The 21,777-nt window shown below is 42.7% G+C and overlaps 1 protein-coding gene and 1 long non-coding RNA gene across 2 annotated transcripts in view; one reads left to right on the top strand and one right to left on the bottom strand.

Moving 5' to 3' along the window:
- Positions 1-20,823, top strand: part of LOC123507861 — a 28,005-nt gene extending 7,182 nt beyond the window's left edge. Inside the window, exons 2-3 of the long non-coding RNA XR_006675810.1 lie at positions 19,816-20,027; positions 20,613-20,823. This is a non-coding gene — a long non-coding RNA (uncharacterized LOC123507861). The remainder of the gene's footprint in view (positions 1-19,815; positions 20,028-20,612) is intronic.
- The window catches only part of LOC123507859 (zinc finger X-linked protein ZXDB-like), an 11,699-nt gene continuing 3,886 nt past the window's right edge, over positions 13,965-21,777 (bottom strand). Inside the window, exons 3-6 of the mRNA XM_045261111.1 lie at positions 19,823-20,004; positions 16,042-16,147; positions 15,301-15,456; positions 13,965-14,489 (exon numbers count right to left, since the gene is read on the bottom strand). Of these exons, the coding sequence (XP_045117046.1) occupies positions 15,365-15,456; positions 16,042-16,147; positions 19,823-20,004 (380 nt within the window). The 3' untranslated portion in view covers positions 13,965-14,489; positions 15,301-15,364. The remainder of the gene's footprint in view (positions 14,490-15,300; positions 15,457-16,041; positions 16,148-19,822; positions 20,005-21,777) is intronic.

The following is a 21,777-nucleotide window of genomic DNA, read 5'->3' as shown; positions in this document are numbered from 1 at the left end:
ATATTCTTTCTGCTTACTATTTGGCGGCATTATACAGCTTCACAAACTTATGTGGGGATTAAAATAGTGAGGACTAGCCATTAATTTGACCTCCACAGATCCTTCCAAATGTTAAATAAATTCGTCTAATCACACCAAAATTTCATGATAAAAATCTGAAGGTCTTAATATGAGGCAGGAACGCTATGGACAAAAAAAAAAAAAAAAATGTAGAGACAGTTAGTCGTTTCGAAATGCGTATGTGAGGAAGCGCTGTGGATAGACTGACATTCTCTTTATGGAGGAAGCGCGTTTGTGAAGAAGAAACACTGTGATGGACGGACTGGATATTCTCTCTATCATGGAGGAGCGCGAGGTTCGGAGCGGAGAGTGTATATGACGGTAACTTTAAGCCAGACGAAGTATAGGACAGGGTAAGTTTTGCCGCGGCACGCACCAGGAGCACCAGCCACTCGAGTCTAGCAGAGCGATACCCCTTGAACACCACCACCAGCCCGCCGCCCCTCACCTCTTCATTCCTCGACCCCCGTTTTCTTTTTTGTCAGGCGGGGACACTGACACGCCGCTGGTACGTAACTCTATTTGAAAGCGAGAGAGGCAGAGAGAGGAAGGTTGAGAGAGAGAGAGAGAGAGAGAGAGAGAGAGAGAGAGAGAGAGAGAGAGAGAGAGAGAGAGAGAGAGTTACAGCGTCACAAAACAACGAGGTAATGAGAAAAAAGTACGTTACCTCTTCCTCCGAGAAGCTGCCGTGCGTCAAGATAACAGAGAGAGAGAGAGAGAGAGAGAGAGAAATATTGACCAACAAACCGACTGACAAACACGCATGAAAACACTGGACAGAGAGAGAGAGAGAGAGAGAGAGAGAGAGAGAGAGAGAGAGAGAGAGAGAGAGAGAGAGAGAGAGAGAGAGAGAGAGAGAGAGAACATTGACCAACAAACCGACTGACAAACACGCATGAAAACACTGGACAGAGAGAGAGAGAGAGAGAGAGAGAGAGAGAGAGAGAGAGAGAGAGAGAGAGAGAGAGAAAACAAACCGACAAACAAACAAATTGACAGACAGACAGACAGAGAAAACGGAACCAACCTTCAAACCCATTAACACACACACACACACACACACACACACACACACACACACACACACACACACACACACACTTTTTACTCCTTAATTCACGTGCGTTTCCATTTACACTGGAATGACGCGAGTGTAATTCTCCGCTGGTGCAAATCTCTCATCCTCTCGTAAATATAAAATCCATGTTAGACACTTTCCTTCCAGAATTTTTCCCATTTCCCTGACGCCTGACTGGTGATTATAATACCATTCTTCTCCGCCACAGAGGGAGACAGACGGACCAGGAGCGGGAGGAGCGGGAACTGGAGACTTGCAGGGAGTTGTTACTTGTGATTCCCTTTCGTTCCTTTACGTTCCTGCTCCTTCTTTAGTGTTATTGGGGAGGTATTTATAGTTGAGGCAGCCTCGTGCATATTGCCATTGAATGTGTGCTGATGTGAGAGATAGGAAGTGTAAAACGGAATGAGACGAGCAGAGAAAGAGAGAAAGGGAGAGTGAGAGATAGAAAGTGTAAAACGGAATGAGACGAACAGAGAGAGAGAGAGAGAGAGAGAGAGAGAGAGAGAGAGAGAGAGAGAGAGAGAGAGAGAGAGAGAGAGAAACTGAGAAGGGTATATAGTTTCTGGTAAGCGGAGGGAGGGATGCTAAAGTTTGGGACACAGAGAGAGAGAGAGAGAGAGAGAGAGAGAGAGAGAGAGAGAGAGAGAGAGAGAGAGGCAAGTCAAGTCAACCAGTCATTCAAAGAGAAAGGAGAGGTAAAGGAAGGAAAGGGGCGGAAAGAGGAAGAGGAGGAGGAGGAGGAGGGAGGAGGAGGAAGAGGAGCAGGAAGAGGAGATTTCCGGGAAAGAAAGTAAAGGATCCCAGAACGAGGAATGGAAGAAAAAAAAAAAGCGAGGGAAGGGAGAGGAAGGGAGAGGAAGAGACTAGGGAGCGAGTGAAAGGGATTAGAAGAACGAAGTAAGAGGTAAAGGAGGTGGTCATCAACTCTCTCTCTCTCTCTCTCTCTCTCTCTCTCTCTCTCTCTCTCTCTCTCTCTCTCTCTCTCTCCTCTCCTCTCCTCTCCTCTCTCTACTCTACTCTCCATCTGTTTAGCTATCAATCCATTTATCTCTGTTTAGCACCACCACCACCATGACCACCACCACCACCAACACCAACACCAACACGAACCACCTTTCCACACACAGAGTTTCGTTTCCTCCTTTCCCAGCTGTCTCCTCTGAGCCATAATCATCTTTTCAGATCTATATATTCGTGGTCTTCAGCGTGTCAGTGGAGAGTGGGGGTTTGGGAGGGGCAAGGAGGGTCTGGGAGGCCTTGGAACGCATCATTACTCTCATCTTATGGAATCTGATCCTCTTCCTTCTCTCCTTCCTTCATCTGTGGACGCATGCATGAACGTTTGTTGATTTTCCTTAAGGTGTTGAATGCTCCTGTTTATAGCAAGAGGGAGAAGAGTGATGTGGTATGGAGAATTAAATCAGTGAGTATAATGGAGTAATATTTGGGAATTATCCTTATATGATGTAGGATTAGCTAACTGTGGTGAATAAGGTGAAAAAGGTGAGAAAATATATATAAATCTAAAGGGACATTGCAGGATTAGGATAAGGATTAGAATAAAGTCAGTGAATGCATCAAGATATAAAAGGACAGCATAAGGAAGTGAATAAGGTGAGTGTATGAGTGTAGGAAACCAGTACAGGACAATAAAAGCGAATAACAAGCGTGAGTGAGTGAATGCATGGAATTGTATGAGTAGAGTGCAGGTTAATAAATCAGGAGTCAATAGAACATAGATGAACAGTATAGAACAAGAAGAATGAATAAGAAGAGGAAGGATGAATGAATGTAAAGAATGAGTGTAGAAGAAAAAATTTGAGTAGTGAATAAAGAGTGAACAGATTAAAGAACATGTATACGAGTGAACAACAAATGAATAAGAATGAAGAAAATTTAAAAACATAGAGCGGAAAATTGGAGAAGAAAAGAGAACCACATGCAAAGAAGAGAGTATAGGAGAGAGCAAGAGGTAACCAGAGTGAGAAGGGAGAGTAAAGGAGAGAGGGAGAAGCACCAGGTTAAGTTAGCAGGGCAGTAGGTCAAGTTAGTAGGCGCGGGCTGCATTGTGTTGGCTGTCGAGGTAAGTTAGAATAAGTTAAGGGGGTGTCTAGCGTGTACGGGGGCGATGGAACAAGTTGGGGAGGTTGTGGTGACGTGTCAGGCTTTGGGGGTGTTGAGGAAGGATGGTGAAGGAGGTTGTGGTGACGCGTCAGGCTTTTGAGGGGTTGAGGAAGGATGGTGAGGGAGGTTGTGGTGACGTGTCAGGCATTTGAGGGGTTGAGGAAGGATGGTGAGGGAGGTTGTGGTGACGTGTCAGGCTTTGGGGAGGTTGAGGAAGGATGGTGGGGGAGTTTATGGGGTAAGCATGGGGTGTTGAGGGATAGGGAGAGTTAAAATAGGGTATTGTTATCATGAGGTTAGGTAAGATTAGGTTAAAGTGAATTGCTGGGGTTAGGTTAGGCGTCCGGTGCAAGAGGTGTTGAGGTAGTGAGAAAGGTTATTGGGGTTAGTAGTGTATTGCTATCATGAGGTTAGGCTAGGTTAGGTTAGGTTAGGTTAGGTTAGGTTAAAATAAACTCCTGGGGTAAGGTTAGGCGTCCAATGCAAGAGGTGTTGAGTTGTGAGAAAGGTGACTGAGATTTGTTGGGGTTAGAAATGGTTGAATGAGGTTGTTGGGTTTACGAGGTAGGGTAGGGTAAGGTAGGATAGGTTAGGTTAGGTTATTCAGAATTTGGGAAACATAATTTACAGTGATTTGTTTTGGTTCCTTTATTCACTAGTACTGGGTATTTCGCTGTTTAATTTCTTCACTGGTACTGGTTCACTATTTTCTGGTAAGGTAGGGCATTGTAGAGGTTATTCAGAATTTGGGAAACATAATTTACACTTGACTGATTTGTTTTGGTTCCTTTATTCACTAGTTCACTGTTTTTCTGTTTAATTTCTTCACTGGCTCACTATTATACTGGTTCACTATTTTTCTGGTTCACTAGTTCACTATTCAATTCCTTCGCTGGTTCACTATTTTCCAGGTTCACTAGTACACTATTTAATTCTTTCACTGGTTCACTATATTACTGGTTCATGGTTTCACTGGCTTGGTTCACTGCATTAGAAGTTGAGTGTTTAGGAAAAGTTGAAACAGTGCTTGGAATGTTGGGTAAGGTTGGGAGAAGCGAGGAAGTGGAAGAGGGAGAGAAGGAGAAGGAGAAGTAAGAGGAAGAGGAAGAGAAGTAAGACGAAGAGGAGAAGAAGAAGGATGAGGAATAGGAAGAAGAAGAGATGAAACGAAGAATCATGAATAATCCAGATGGACATGGCGATAAATGAATAAAAAATGAACAAAAATGCGAGGATCCTGCAGTTAAGAGAGAGAGGAGGAGATGAATAATGCAAAGGAGACACCAAATAAAGAGGAAGAGACAAAAAATAAAGTAGCATTCTTAACCATTTCGGCGTCTCTCTCTCTCTCTCTCTCTCTCTCTCTCTCTCTCTCTGACAAGCTCCCGTGGAAATTATTGCTGTTTTCAGGGTTGCTTTCAAGATTCAAGCGAGAGTTTAACAAGCAGTGTACTCACCTTTTAACAAGCATTAGTGGAAGTTACCAAGGATCCCAAGAGTGTTTTCAGCATTTAAGTGATAGTTTAACAAGGGTACTACACGTTGCAACAGACTCTTGGCGGGAAAATTGCTGTTGTTTTCATGATTCTGGTAATAGTTTGAGGATTTTGTTCTCTTGCGCATTCTTTTGTAGTGTTTGGGCTTAGCATTGTTTTTTGTGGTTGCAGTGATAGTTTAGCATGCATTTTACTCTTTTATACGGTTCTTTTGTAGTTTTTAAGTGTGTTTTTGAAGTTTAAATGGCAGTTTGATAGTTAGGTTATGTTTTGAAGAGGCTCTATTGGGAATTATAGTTTCCAAGGGTATTTCACGGATATTTTAATGCCTTTGGTAGTTCAGAGTATTACACATAAAAAATGTAAAAAGGAAATGCCTATTTGAATCTGACAAATACCCGTGGTTATGATTTTCAGCGACGTTTATATAACTTTATTGACAGCTTATCAAGAATTTTGCTTTATCCATAGCAAGATAAATCAATGAAAACACTGAGGAACACCATGACATTCGAAATTAATCCTGATGACTGAACGAAACATTTCAAAGCACAAGCCAAGGACGGGAGCGCGTACACACACACACACACACACACACACCTGGTCCAGTGCATCCGTGTCCGTCCTGAGATATTCAATTTAACACGGCGCGCTCGGCAGTGGAGGCGGTAGCACATCATTTGTTTATTCATCGCGCCAAGAATGAAGGAGAGTTGCAGACACATTCACTGACAGCCCCTCTCCCACTCCCTCTCCCTCTCCCTCTCCCTCTCCCTCTCCCTCTCCTTCTCCCATCCAACGTCTCTCTTCTTGTTTCTCTCCCTATTCGTGTGTTCTAACCATTATCTCTCCCTTTTGTGTCCTCTCTCTCGCTTTTACTCTTCTTAGTCCGAGTCATCTCCTATCCATCATCTCTATCCCTTTGTGCTCTCTCTCTCTCTCTCTCTCTCTCTCTCTCTCTCTCTCTCTCTCTCTCTCTCTCTCTCTCTCTGATCCGTATTCAGAAACGCTTTGTTCTCTTTTGCCTATTTCCAAAGGCTTTCGTTGAAGATGTTCATGTTTTTAAGGGTGTTTTTATGGTTCTGGTGATGGATTAGCAAGATTTGTAGTTGATCATAAGGAGAAACTGTCTTGAAAACCCGGCTAGTCGTGTATGGGGACTTGAAAAATTGTCGTGGTGAGAGAGCGAGGCGTTTTTATTAATATGGCCTTTCTCTCTCCATCGTGTCTGTCCTCTTGTCTCTCTCTCTCTCTCTCTCTCTCTCTCTCTCTCTCTCTCTCTCTCTCTCTCTCTCTCTCTCTCTCTCTCTCTATTTCTCGCTCCGTATTTGCTTACTCCTATGAAGCGCGTAGACGTTTTCCATTTGCTTAATCACGAGTAGAATGTTTACAAAGCGTTCAGGCGGAGTTCGGTAATCGCTTATCGGTACTCGCTGCCAGCCAGACTCCCAACACCGCCCGTCCTAGCCATCCCACGCCTCAGTGTTTAAGCGAGTGATAGTGATGCTGGTGATGCTACATATTTGATGTCTCTGGTGATGAATTTTGAAGAGCGGGAGTAAATTGGTGGAGAAGGGATATTTAGAGGTATAGCGTTCACATGCAAGTGCGTACACACATGCGCGCGTACACACACACACACACACACACACACACACACACACACACACACACACACACACACACACACACACACACACACACACACACACACACACACACACACACACACACACACGCAAGAGGAAATACAGGGCTGATGAATTTAGTAGTGAGATTAAATAAAGACAGTCACACGTCGACACACACACACACACACACACACACACACACACACACACACACACACACACACACACACACACACACACACACACACACACACACACACACACACACGCACACAACCTTGCCACGCTTTGCCAGCACGACACAAACAATTTCTAAAGCAATATGTATTGAAAATTTATGATGTGTGTGTCACCGGAAATACTATGTGTGTGTGTGTGTGTGTGTGTGTGTGTGTGTGTGTGTGTGTGTGTGTGTGTGTGTGTGTGTGTGTGTGTGTGTGTGTGTAACTTCCTTCCCCTCTATTTTTTTTCCACCCCCTTCTATCTACTATCGCATCCATCTCTCTCTCTCTCTCTCTCTCTCTCTCTCTCTCTCTCTCTCTCTCTCTCTCTCTCAATCCATCCTTATAGTTTCCTCTCCATCCATCTCAGAATCTCTCTTTTTCCCTCTCCCTCTCCCCTAACTCACTATTTGTGTGTTTGTCTGTTTGTTTTTTCCTGTTTGTTTGTTTGTGTGTTTGTCTGTCTTTCTCTACATCCCTTCGTCTTTTCAATCTTCCTTCCCTCTCTATTTCATGTTTTCTCCCTCTTCTATCTCTCTCCCTCTTCCTACATTTTCATTCTCTCTCTCTCTCTCTCTCTCTCTCTCTCTCTCTCTCTCTCTCTCTCTCTCTCTCTCTCTCTCTCTCTCTCTCTCTCTCTCTTTTCCTCCCTTCAGAACGCCTCCATCTCCACCCTTTCTCTCTCTCAAGGGTGATATTTACTACGTTGGGAAAAAAAAATTGCAACTGGGAGAGGCTGCCTGGGAGAGTGTTTTCAGAGCCTTTCCCTTGAGACGCCCCTTCGCTTCTAACACAACTTTCCCCACGATTTTTTCCCCACGTCCCTTGTGTTGTCCCTGTGTGTTGCCTTGTGTTGTATATTACTACGAGAATGAGGAAGAGTGAGGAAGGGCAGAAGGGAGAGTGTATAGGTAGAAAATGGAAAAAGAAAGAGAGGAGAGAGAGAGAGAGGGAGAGGTTAACGAGGAAGGGTAAGATTCGAAAGGAAAGATCAAATGTTTGGTGATGTTTGTGGTGTGTGGTGTGCCAATGTTTTTTTTTTTTTTTTTCCTTGTCTTTTATTTTTCATTTATTTTTTTATTTTTTTATTTTTTCTAGGTGGTGAGTTGCTGTCATCTCTCCAAGGGGTTCCGCTGTAGCCTGTGCTGTGTTTCGTGCTGTGTGTCTGTTGTCATATGCACTGTGTCATGTTTTCCGGGTCTCTCTCTCTCTCTCTCTCTCTCTCTCTCTCTCTCTCTCTCTCTCTCTCTCTCTCTCTCTCTCGTGCATGTTAATGGTGTGTCTGTATGAGTTTAATTTAGTTTATCCTTTCAAATACGTGTTGGTCAATCATCCGTTTTCTATCTCCTTCAAAAGGGACCAATTTCGTATGCATTACTTGTAGATTTATTTATACATTTCACTATTTTTGTTTACTTCCTGTACAGAGAGAGAGAGAGAGAGAGAGAGAGAGAGAGAGATGGTAAGAGACAGGTGTCCTCTCACTCTTGATATACACAAGAATCATGCATAATTTTCAGTCAAACGATATGATAAACTAGCTTTTCTATCCTCACTTTCCTTTCTGGCCAAAACTATCACCATTTTTGCACTCATTTTCTTTTCCTTTGCATTTTTTTGCCTCTTTTCCTTTTTTTTCCTTGGTGCAAAACTTTCCATATATTTTTGTTTTCTCCTTTCCTTCCTTTTCTTCTAACCCTCCTTCCTTTCTTTCTTCTTCTCTTCTTTCCTTTCTTCCTTTTCTCCCTTCCTTTTTCCCTTTTCCTTCCTATCCGTTCTTTCGTTCATCAAAACTGTCATTTCTTTCTTCTCTTTCCTTCCTTTCATTCCTTCCTTTCTTTTCCTCCGTTTCAAACCCATGTTAATAATTTTCCCAAGTCTCCCTTTCTTTTTCATCTCTCCCTTCACCTTCTTTTTTCCTTCATTTTCCTTTTAGCAAAACTGTTTACATTTTCCATTCTTTTCTCTTCCTTCCTTCCCTTTCTGTCATTTCCCTCTCTCCTAAACTCATTTTTAATACTTCTCCAACTCCCTCCTTCTTTCCCTCCGTCCTCCTCCTTCCTCTCCTCCTCCCATTCTTCCCTCCTCTCGTGGTGATGGAGAAGTTTAGGTTAGTGCGGAGGAAAACGCTAAGGGAATTGAGAAGGAGGTCAGCATCTTATCTTCCTCTTCCTCCTCTTCCTCTTCCTCCTCTTCTTCTCATGTGGGAATGGTCGTATTAATGGTTTTAGTTGGTGTAATGCTAGTGATGATGGTGGTGCTGGTCGTGGTGATGGCGGTGGTGGTTGTAAAGGTGATGGTGGTCGTATGATAAACAAAATAGTCGATGATTTATTAGTAATAGCAATGAAAGCCGCACCACCACCACTACCATCAACACCACCACTACCAATAGCAACATCAATAACAACAACCACCAATAACAACATGGCCAGTCCTTGTCCTGTCCTGCACGTGTTTACTCGCATTCAAGAAGACAGAGGGAAAGCAGAAAATGGGAGAAAGAAAATATATACATGAGAAAGTAAAAATGAAATAGAGTTTTGCCTGCATCTTTCCTGTCTCGCGAGAGTAGACGCTGGCTGGGGAGGAGTTTCCAGCCCTCTGTCCTGCATATTTTTTCGTCACCACCTTTTACCTTGCACAAGAAATACAGCAATACTTGGCATTGTGTTCCAAGATCTCATGCAATATTGGGAGGTTGTATTTAAGAGAGACACAGTAAAACAAACAAAACTATATTGTTACGCATCTTTTGACAGTAATACTTGATTTTGTTCAGAGATTTCATGCAATATTGTGAGGTTGTATTTGAAAGACACACAGTAAAACAAACAAAACTATATTGTTACGCATATTTTGACAGCAATACTTGACCTTTGTTCCAAGATCTCATGCAATATTGGAAGATTGTATTTAAAAGAGAGAAAGAAAACACACAATAATATATTAGTAAGCATCTTTTGACAGCAATACTAAGGCTTTTGTTCCTAGATTTCATGTAATATTGGGAGGTTATAATTAAAAGACAAAGAAAAACAAACAAAACTATATTATTATGCATCTTTTGACAGCAATACTTGACCTGCGTTCCTAGATCTCATGCAATATTGGGAGGTTGTATTTAAATGAGACGAAGAAAAACGAATAGCATCATATTACGAGACACTTTTTGATTCTTCGTGTTCAAGGGTTAGTTACATTTGAGATAGGTTAAATTAAGTTAGTGGGTTAAGATAGATTAGTTTAGAAATAGGTTAGGTTACGATTTAAATCAAGTTAGTTTAGGTTTGGTTATGAGTGGTTAAGAAGTGGGGTTGAGTGAGGTTGAATTAATAATGAAGTTATGAGGTTACATTTTAATTTAGTTTAGTTTAGGTTAGCTTAGATTTTAAGTTATATATTCTTAATTCAGATCAAGTTAGGTTAGGTTAGGTGATGGGTTAAGAGGTACTTTAAGTCAGGTTAGATTAAGTTAAATTAGAATAGCTTAGGTTAGTCTAAATCACGTTAGTCTAAGTAACATTAACTTAAGATTAGCTTAGGATAGGTTAGGTTAAGTGATGTGTTAAGAGATATTTTAAGCCAGGTTAAGTTAAGTTAGATTAGAATAGCATAGGTTAGTTAAAATCACATTAGTCTAAGTAGGATTAATTTAGTTTATATTAAGTAATGAGATGTTTTAAGTCAGATTAAGTTAAATTAGAATAACTCAGGTCAGTTTAAATCATGTTAGTCTAAGTGAAGATTAATTTAGGTTAGGTTAGGTGAGGAGGCGGCGGCAACGAGCGGTGTTCCCAGGCAGTCAGTCATGCAAGTGATAACTAAAGCCAACACTGCTTAACTTCGCTCATTGGCAGGCAGGCGGAGCGTGGAGCGGGAGAAAGAGCATGGAGCGTGCCCCGATGTCATAATGGTAGTTGTGGTGGTGGTGATAATGACAGCAGTAGTGGTCAGGATAGGAGTTGTGGTATTATTAGGTGTGTAGAGTGTGGTGGTGGTAGACAGTTGTGGTGGTGGTGATAATGACAGCAGTAGTGGTCATGATAGTAATTGTGGTAGTATTAGGTATTCATATGTGAAGAGTGTGGTGGTGATAGACAGTTGTGGTGGTGGTGATAGTGGTGATGGTGGTTGACAGTGATAGTGGTAGTGGTAGTAGTACAGTAGTTAACGTGATAAGAGAACGATGCAGTGGGCAAGCCTTCTTCTTCCTCTTCCTTCCTCCTCTTCATCTTCCTTCCTCCTCTTCTTGCTTCTTGCTCGTTACCACTCTTGATTCATCATTTCCTTATTAACCATCTTGTTTCAGCTTGGTGTGTCTCATTACTAGCTATTAGAGGTGTTAGTGGTCGCATTATGTCTACCTTCCTTCCCTCCCTTCCTCTCCCTCCCTTCCTCTCTCTCCCTTCCTCTCTCTCCCTTCCTCCCATCTCCCTCCCAAACCCCTCCCTTATACACTAATGGACTCCCACACACTAATGACATACTGTAATTGAAATATAATGTGTTTTAAGCTTACTCATCCGTCCCTTACTCTTTACTGGATGTGTCGATATATTTCAGTCAATTTGCAGGTTCGGTGTGTAAACTAAAGATTTAGATGCGTCCGTGCAGAGCAATGCATACTAATGATGATATTAATGATAGCAATTAAAACTACAACACCAATACTAGAAGGGAATGTAAAAACGAAGCCAATACCAACAGGATAAAACCAATTTCGAACATGTAAAGACTAGAGAGAGAGAGAGAGAGAGAGAGAGAGAGAGAGAGAGAGAGAGAGAGAGAGAGAGAGAGAGAGAGCAAAAAACAGACACGGAAACTGACAAATAGATATAAACAGAAACAAACATAAAACAAGTAACAAGCGCACGCATGAGGAAAGGTAAACAAAAGGAAAAAGAAACAAAGACAGACGCACAATACAAACAAACAATGAGACAGACCGAGAGAAACAAACAAACTGAAAAACACACACACCCACACAAACACACAAACACACAAACACACAGACCACCAGAAAGAGCCTAAAGGAAAGGAACACAAGCCAACACACCACACCACACCACACCACAACACACCACCAGCCAACCTTACTGCCTTCTATAACCTTACATAACCTTCCATAACAGTCCCCTCGGCAGTACTCCAGTGGGGGAAACTAAGGCGGCTATTCTACCTTCCGCTCTACTGTCAGGAAACCCCGCTGCTGGCTTCCTGTTTCCCCCTCTTTTCCCTCTGTTTTCCCGGGCGTCGTCACTCGAGCGGGCAAACCTGTGACAATTCTGACCGTGTTTGTTCACCCTGTCCATATGTTATACCTGTGTACGTACCTACCTGTGCATAAGTTACTAGTCCCCCTACCTGGTCTTGCCTGTTTGTCTGTCAGTCCCCTGCCGCGCCGCGCTCCTTACCTGGCCGTGATTGGCTTGAGGTGTTTGTGTGTTTGTTGTGTTGTTTGGTTTGTTTTGGTACCATATGGTTGTTCTTTTTATACATATAGTTTTGAGGTAATTGTGGTGAAGTTATAGTGATGGTGCTGCTAGTTATATAATTTCTGCAGAAGTAGTAGTAGTAGTAGTAGCAGTAGTAATAGTAGTAGTAGTAGTAGTAATAGCAACAGCAGTAGTTGTAATAGTAGTAACAAAAGTAATAGTGGAGAGTGGTGGGTAGTAATAGTAGTAGTAGGAGAAGGAGTAGCAGCAGTAGTTGTGATGATAGTAACAAGGATAGTAGTGGAGAGTGGTAGGTAGTGATAGTAGTAATAGGAGTAGCAGTAGCAGTAGTAGCAACAAAACCAACACTTTCCTATCACATACACTCACTTCCTCTCCTCATCACAGCTCCCAGAAGGTCCGGTGTCCGTCCGCGCTAAGCTGGCAGCAATAGGAAAAAATATTTAGTCTGGAGCTTCAAGATTAAATACTCGCCGGCTGATGGATGTTACTCATGGCTTATATTTTATGCAGGATTTTTATGATTTATGTGATTGAGATTATCCTGTTTGGCGACATATTAAGTAATGTTTTTTTTTTTTCTTGCATTACACAAATTTTGCCGATTTTTAAATATTTTTCTATTATTTATTGAAAAGGTTGTATTCGTTCTCTCTCTCTCTCTCTCTCTCTCTCTCTCTCTCTCTCTCTCTCTCTCTCTCTCTCTCTCTCTCTCTCTCTCTCTGTCCATCTATCCATGAAAGGGATTAAAACAAAGAGAAGTAAGAGGTGGACACTCTCTCTCTCTCTCTCTCTCTCTCTCTCTCTCTCTCTCTCTCTCTCTCTCTCTCTCTCTCTCTCTCTCTCTCTCTCTCTCTCTCTCTCTCTCTCTCTCTCTCTCTCTCTCTCTCTCTCTCTCTCTCTCTCTCTCTCTCTCTCTCTCTCTCTCTCTCTCTCTCTCTCTCTCTCTCTCTCTCTCTCTCTCTCTCTCTCTCTCTCATACCGAGAACAACAGGAATGGCTGGACGGACCTCGTGGATACAATAATTCAGAAAACGCAGAATTTTTCCACCCCTGTCCCTGTTGGTGGCAATCGCAAAGTTTACAAGGTCGAAAGCCCGGCGCTAGTGGTGGTGGTTGTGGTGGTGGTGGTCCTGGGGCTTGGTATTTTAGGTTATATTTCTGGGCACTATTTTTTTAGGGTCCCACCAGCTTGCGAAGTCAAATCCTTTTAGACAATATGGAGAACTGTATCAAGAGAGAGAGAGAGAGAGAGAGAGAGAGAGAGAGAGAGAGAGTAGTAGTAGTAGTAGTAGTAGTAGTAGTAATAGTAGCTGCAGGCGTGGGTCAGAATAAAGTTTATGAATCGGGAGAACGTAATAAAGAGTTAAAGGAGAGACGTGGAAATTTAAAAGAGAAAGGACTAGAGAAGAAGAAAGGAAGAAAGGAGGGAAGAAACGAAGGAAGGAAGCCATTGTGTATGTGTGTGTGTGTGTGTGTGTGTGTGTGTGTGTGTGTGTGTGTGTGTGTGTGTGCTATTGAAGGCATATTTGTTTCCGAAGTTTTCATGCGCCAGTAGGTTTGTTTATCGTATACTATCTCACCTCTTTCATTTGCATTTCACACTATAAATTTGTTTCTGCGCTATGGTGGCGATGGCGGTGTGTGTGTGTGTGTGTGTGTGTGTGTGTGTGTGTGTGTGTGTCTGTGTCTGTGGGTGTGCGCATGCGAGCGTGTTTACTGGTGTTGACATGTATTTCCAACCTCAAGGGCTTATGGGATAAAAGACACACACACACACACACACACACACACACACACACACACACACACACACACACACACACACACACACACAAAGATCAATTCCAAACACATGACCAAACCACAATTCGGTTTATTTACCAAAATACAAAAACAAAAAAACAAAAAACGAATCTCACCGTCAGAAAGTGTACATACATAGTAGTAGTAGTAGTAGTAGTAGTAGTAGTAGTAGTAGTAGTAGATTGTCACAGTTTTAGAGAATAGGTCAAGACAAACACGTGGAAAACGGACTGTAGGGCTGTGGGGCTGAGTGGCTGTGGGACTGTGGAATGTGGGTTGAATGGAGGGGAGGGGGAACTGCCTTGATTTCAACATGACAAACTGACTAGGGGGGTGTGGGGAGTTGGTAAGGGGACTCGTAATGGGTACTGTCTAGCAGAACACAGCCCCAGATAAGAACCAGTCGTTGCTGTGTCGTACCATGCTGCAGCGGGCCCCTCATGGCGCCAGCGGGTCGTTTTACAAGTGCAGTGCGTTCAGGTGGTACGGGTTGTTCAGGTCGTGTCCGCTGCGAGTGAGTGAGGCAGCGGGAAGTGACGACCAGCTGTACACCGCCACTCGTCCACTGCCTCGTCTGGGTTACTCCTGCGCCGCCCTAATAGCCGACACACCTGCAATACACGGCACCTTATGAGCTCATGCCGCGCCACCTCTGCGTCCTGCATTATTCCAGTGGCTCTGTTTCCCTGCATTACACGAGTGGGTGGCTCCTCCGCCTGTGTGTGTGCATGACTGAGCCTTGTGTGTGTGTGTGTGTGTGTGTGTGTGTGTGTGTGTGTGTGTGTGTGTGTGTGTGTCTTCTTTTCTGATTGCATTTTCTTTTTCTCAAGGATGAAGTCAAGCTCGTTATGTCCCTTCTTCTAAAGTTAATTTGTCATACTTATCTTTTAAAGCCGAGATTGCTCCTTGTACACGGAGCTTCATCAGTCACTGCGTTCCACCCCATTCCCTAATTGATGTCAGGAAAAACTCATTTATTTCTTCGCTCTCTTTTGTATTGTCATTATTTTTTTTTCACAATTTCTGACTGTGTGTGTGTGTGTGTGTGTGTGTGTGTGTGTGTGTGTGTGTGTGTGTGTGTGTGTGTGTGTGTGTATCTGCAATACCTATAACATGAAAGTGAAACGCATTAATTCATACACGCGAAAATTAATGAAAGAAAGTAATCAGCTCAACGAACGAACCGAGCGCAAAGACGAACCAACGAACGAATGAGCGAAACGGACAGAAGCTTAACTTTTTTTTCATACATACATACATATACTGAAGCTCTTGCACGTTCCCATGAATCAACACACACACAAAAAGAAAAAAGCTGCGAAATGTGATGAAAAATAGTGAAAACATTACGAAATATTACCAATTGTTACCAGCGAGTCCCACAAAGCTTTATTCTCCAATACTTGTCATCGGGAGACTGACCTTGCGACCGAAGTGCGAGTGGGGGGGAGGAGGGAGGCGGGAGGGCCGGGGAGGGGTGTGGGGGTCACCGAGGGGGACTGGGCTCTCCCCCCCTCCCGGCGTGACAGGTGAGGAGTTCAGGTGTTTCACTCAGGTCCACTTGAAGCGTCTGGAACACTGAATGATTATTGCTGTTGTTATTATTGTTGTTGTTGTTGTTGTTATTGTTATTAGCGTTGTTTTCATTATATTCATATCTATTGTTACTACTACTACTACTACTACTACCACTACTACTACTACTACCACTACTACTACCACCACCACCACCACCACCACCACCACCACCACCACCACCACCACCACCACCACCACCACCACCACCACCACCACCACCACCACCACCACCACCACCACCACCACCACCACCACCACCACCACCACCACCACCACCACCACCACCACCACCACCACCACCACCACCACCACCACCACCACCACCACCACCACCACCACCACCATTTCACCACCACCACCATCACCACCACCACCACCACCATCACAATCACACCACCACTGCCACTGCCTACTACCTCTTTTACTACTACTACTACTACTCCTACTACTACTACTGTTAATACCACCACCACCACCGCAACCACCACCACTACTACTTCTACAACTACTACTACCATCACACCATCAACATCACCACCACTATCACCACCACTACCGTAAGATGAGCTGACTTCTTTACATTACCTGGGTGGGTGTGGGCGTGCGGGCGGGGGCAGGGCGGGGATGGATGTGCTCCTGACTCATGCCCTCCTGTCGCCAGCACCACCACGCTCTCCTCACTCAGCTCCACCTGCAACACCAGAGTCATCACCACCTAGCTACCTACTTTCTTATTTTTCTTCTTTTTTGTCTCTATTTATCCTTCCCTTGGTTGTGGTTAGGTTAGGTTAGGTTAGATTAAAATTAAGTTTGGTCACGTTAGATTAAAAGTTAGGTTTGGTTAGGTTTTGGTCAGGTTAGGTTAGGTCAAGTCAGGTCAGGTCATGGTTTTGGTTAGATTAAATTAGGTTAAGTTAGGTAAGGCCAGGTCAGGTTAGGTTAAATTGGGTTAGGTTAGGGAGCACTCACCCTCCTGATGAGGTCCTTGCTACACACAAACACTGCTGCTTTAATCATGGGGATGGTGGTGGTGGTGGTGGTGGTGGTGGTGGTGGTAGTTTTGTTGGTGATGGTACTAGGTATGGTGTTGGTGGTAGGGAAGGGAAAGAGTAGTGGTGGTAGTATTGGTCGTTGTTTTTGTAGTAGTTGTAGTAGTAGTAGTAGTAGTAGTAGTAGTAGTAGTAGTAGTAGTGGTAGTAGTAGATGTTGATGTGTAGTTCTTAGTTTGATAAGTTAGAAGAGTGATTTTATATTTGACTAAAATGATAACAAAAGTAGTCGTAATATTGCACTTATTAATTTTGACAATAATGATAACGATAACATTAATTTTACGCTAGGTTTTATGTTTTAGGAGAGGAAAAAGTATTTTGAATTTAGCCTAGAAATTGAAATGAAAAATAGTTGTGATTTTGCATTTCACTCAGGAAATTTGGTAGATAAAAGAAAAAATATTAGAAATATTGAAAAAAAGCTGATTTCGATTTTCACTCAGGAATTGCAGCAGAGAAATAAAAATGAGGACTTCGGAATAATGTTCAAAAGTTCACTTAAAATTACGACAATGAATGAAAGAGTAAGTAAACACAAACGAATTTTTTTTTCTGAAATGCATTGCTAATTAGAAAGACAAACAAAATTCAAATGAAAGAACAATAGAAGAACATTAAACTAATTAGAACCTTTAGAATCATTCCTTTGATATGTATTCAGAGACACTTTGCTCCCTCACCACCACTGTTTTTAAAGACAGCGAAGACGACTACCTGATTTCCGAAGACTTTATCCTATTAATGAAAAAAAATTGTTAGACTGTCACTCGAATCGTAACAACGGCCCTAAAACCCCTAGTCACTTCAATTACTCTGTTCAAAGTAGACGAAGTACAGTAAGAAGAGTTTCAGAATTCAGGTCTAAAAAAAAAAAAAAACACATGCAAAACTCTATTAGAACCAGAATCTTTTTACAGCATCTTTATAAAGTCTTTTACTAATAGAATCTCTTAAGATCTGCATAGAACTTGCTCTTAGATTCCATTTATATTCCCTTACAGAATTCTTTAAAGAAGCTCTCTTGGCACACCCCCCTTTACTGCTCTCTCCCTCCTCCCCTTTATGCTAACCCAGATCTCTCTCTCCTTGACCGATCCAGCTCTCTCTCTCTCTCTCTCTCTCTCTCTCTCTCTCTCTCTCTCTCTCTCTCTCTCTCTCTCTCTCTCTCTCTCTCTCTCTCTCTCTCTCTCTCATGACGGCAGGTAAGTGATGCCTCTCTCCATCCTTCCCTTGTCTAGTATTTCCTCGCCTTTACATCTTCACCCTAATACTTTTTCCCTCTTACATTCCCTCCTCTTTCCTCCTTTTCCTGACTCCTTCACTCCTGCATTCATCTCCCAACTTGTCCTCACACACTACTCCCAAATCGCGCTCTCTCTCTCTCTCTCTCTCTCTCTCTCTCTCTCTCTCTCTCTCTCTCTCTCTCTCTCTCTCTCTCTCTCTCTCTCTCTCTCTCTCTCTCTCTCTCTCTCTCTCTCTCTCTCTCTCTCTCTCTCTCTCTCTCTCTCTCTCTCTCTCTCTCTCTCTCTCTCTCTCTCTCTCTCTCTCTCTCTCTCTCTCTCTCTCTCTCCTACTTTTTTCTTTTTAATTTTCTTTCTTTATCTTTTCTTTTTGTTAATTAGGATGTGAGATTCAGCTGAATTAGATTAGATTCAGAAGAAAGTTGGTTTATTCTTGTTTTTTCAACGTCCTCTCTTCCTTTTTTCCTTGTTTGTCTTTAGATTAACCTAACTTAACGTAATCTGAGTTAATCTAAGCTAATCTGACGACAAACAAAGGAAGAAGATGATGAGAGCGTGGGAGACAGGGGGAACTTAACTTAATCTAAGCTGATCTAAATAACTACATGGTATTATTCTTTTTACTTCTCTGACTCATCCTCTCCTCCTCTTTCCTCTTCACCTCTTTGCCAGCCAGTCGTTAGATAATCTCAGCTTAACTCTTTCACTGCCAATTGATACACGTTTCCCTAATTACCAATCACTCTGAGACATTGTTACTTCTTCTACAGCCACGTTCATTCTTTAAGCTCCGAGGAAATTTTAAAATGCATGCTTTTCACTTAAATTTCTCTCAGATGCTTAGAAAGACTCCACGTATCGCTTCTGGTGCTGCTAATTGTTTCGTGAAGTAGTTAAAGAGTTAGGTTGGGTCAGGTTAGGTGAAGTATCAATAGTATGCTGGTTTATTTTTCTTATTTTTCTCTCTTTCCTCTCAGTTCTTTCTCTGCCAGTCATTAGATTAGCTGAGGTTAAGTTAGCATGCTCTTCTTGGTCAACGAAGTGTGGTATTCCTCACGTATTTTCCTCTTTTCCATCTCCTTTTTTCCTGTCAGTGGTTCCCTTTTTCTTCTTCTTTAAGTCCTTTACCACCGCCAGACTTCCTCCTTGGGCGTGAGTTACTTTTTCCCACACACTTTTTCTTTTTTTCCCCGCTGCCTTTTCTTAGCCACGTCTTGTGTTTTTTTTATTTTTTCTCTCGCTTCTTTCCCTCTTAAAGCTTCCTTCTCTCCTTCTCTCAACAAGCAGAAGCACAAGCTGGCTTCCCCACGTCTATCTATATCCTTCGCCTCCTTGTTTCTCCCCCTCCCTCCTTCCCTCTCTTCCTTCCTCACTTCCTACTCATTTGCTCTCTCTCTCTCTCTCTCTCTCTCTCTCTCTCTCTCTCTCTCTCTCTCTCTCTCTCTCTCTCTCTCTCTCTCTCTCTCTCTCTCTCTCTCTCTCTCTCTCTCTCTCTCTCTCTCTCTCTCTCTCTCTCTCTCTCTCTCTCTCTCTCTCTCTCTCTCTCTCTCTCTCTCTCTCTCTCTCTCTCTCTCTCTCTCTCCACACTTTTACCGCTCTTCTCTGTCTTCATCCCTTCGTCTTTCCTCCTCCTGCCTTCCTATTAATTTGTCTTCTCTCCTCTTTTCCTTCCTTCCTTCTTTTCTCTTGCTCTTCCTTCTATATTTTTCTCCCCTTCTTCCTTCCTCTTTTTCCTATTGTATTTATTTTTTTCATTTTTCATATTCCTTTTCTTCTACTTTTAATTTTTCGTCTTTTTTTTTTCTTTTCGTTCTATATATATTTTTTATTTCCTACCTATCCCTACTTCTTCATCTCGTTTTCCTTTCTTTCCATTCCCCTTCCTTCCTTCCTTCCTCCTTCCTTCTTTCTTTCTTTCATCCATCTTCTTCCTTCCACATTTTCTAGTCTCCCTCTATCTCTCTCCTATCCTTGCCAGTTCCATCAGTCTTGTCATCCTCTGCCTCCTCGCACTATTCATTCTGTCATCGTCCTCCTACTCATCCCTCTCCTCGTCTTCCCTGCAGGACTTACCGTGTCACGAGCGTGGTGTTCATGCCTGGCCGCATCTCGCCACCGCACCACCATCACAGCCACCGCCACAATGCCTCCCACGCCCGCTGCTACCACTATAACGGCAGAGAGAAGCGCCACAAGAAGTCTGCCTCGCCCTCCTTCGTTCCCACTGTCCCCCACGTCAAGTCTCGGCGGCATTCCTGTGTAGGGGAAGCAGGAACAGGTATGGGTGTCTGGAGAGAAGTAGTCTGGTTGTTTTAGTTTGATTTTGTCTCTTTTTCGAGTTTCATGTTGGTTTTTCGTTTCGTGCTGCTCATCTGTTCCTGTATCTGTCTGTCTGTCTCTCTCTCTCTCTCTCTCTCTCTCTCTCTCTCTCTCTCTCTCTCTCTCTCTCTCTCTCTCTCTCTCTCTCTCTCTCTCTCTCTCTCTCTCTCTCTCTCTCTCTCTCTCTCTCTCTCTCTCTCTCTCTCTCTCTCTCTCTACTTAGTTTGGTGGGATGGAAGTAGTTGCGATTGTGATGGTGCTAATGCAACTTCTACTACTACTACTACTACTACTACTACTACTACTACTACTACTACTACTACTACTACTACTACCACCATCACCACCAATACAACAAGTGGTTTTGCGATTGAGATTTGCCTTGTGTGTGTGTGTGTGTGTGTGTGTGTGTGTGTGTGTGTGTGTGTGTGTGTGTGTGTGTGTGTGTGTGTGTCTGCCTGCCTGTCTCTCAGCTTGTCTGTGTGTGTGAGTGGCGAAATGCTGTGTCAATTACAATGGGAATAGCTTGGGATTCTCTATGTAGATTGCAAGGAAGGAGGAAGCGACGTCCACCCTTCCACCTTCATCCAGACAGATATAGACGGACACTCTTAGCCAGTCAGACTCAGCCACTCAGCCACTCGCAGCGCCTCGCCAGACAACTCACTGATGCATTGACTCCTTTGACTTCTCTGTAAGCGCGCCGTACCTCCTCCCGCTGCCTTACCCGCTGGAGCCTCGTAAAATCAACGAAACATCACCGTGGATAACTAAAAGGAGACTCACAATAGTTCCCCTCGTTTTCTCCTCCGTTTTTTGTGTAACTTGGATTTTGTTCGGTTAAGGTGAAATTTATATACAAAAAGCCGAGTGTTAGAAAATCAGGGATAATTTTTGCGCACAAGAAGCAGATTTAAGAGTTAATAGGAAGGAATGATAAGAGTAGAAACAAAATAACATGATCTCAGAATAATGAGGAATAATAACAGGAATAATAATAGGAAGGAATGATAACATGAATGAAAACTTAAAACTAAATAGCGGAATCTCTGAATAATTCCCTCTTATTCTCTTTGGTGTAACTTATATTTTTCACTGTATGAAATAAAAATATGACTACAAAGCAGTGTTATAAAATCATATCTAATTTTTCACATACAAGAAACAACGTTAAGAGCATAATTTAAAAACAAAGAATTACAATAGAATTTTAACTTTACAAATAAAGAAATTGCTTTTGGGTGTGTTTAAAAATAGGAAACAAGTGCGTGGCTGTAAATTCCGCCTGGTTATTCAATGTGCAATGCGTGTTAAGAGAAAAGTGAGGGAAAAAAACAAGAGGGGGAGAAAAAAAACAACAGGATCAACAAAAAAAAAACAGCAACCAGCAAATGCCAATGCTACCAACAATACGCGACGCTTTGAAAAATAGGGAAAAATCATTCTCGCTCTCACTTAAAAGAAAAAAAAGAAAACAGCAGAAAGGAGAGAGGAGGACGAGAAGAAAGAAGTGGATGCAATGGGAAGATTGGAAAAGTGAAGAAGGGATGGAAGGGAAGATAAAAAGTTGCTTGAGGTACTCCATCAAAACTAGAAGAGAAAGAGATGGAGGAAGATGAAAAAGTAAGAACTGAATGCAGAGTAAAGATTGGGCAAGAGAAAGAAGGAAATATGAAAAAAGAGCAAAAGACAGAGAGCTACTTGACATA

Source organism: Portunus trituberculatus, chromosome 23 (assembly GCF_017591435.1).
Source record: "Portunus trituberculatus isolate SZX2019 chromosome 23, ASM1759143v1, whole genome shotgun sequence".
NCBI classification, from domain to species: Eukaryota; Metazoa; Arthropoda; class Malacostraca; order Decapoda; family Portunidae; genus Portunus; species Portunus trituberculatus.
Note: the sequence above shows the minus strand (reverse complement) of the source record. Positions and strands in the feature narration are given on the sequence as shown.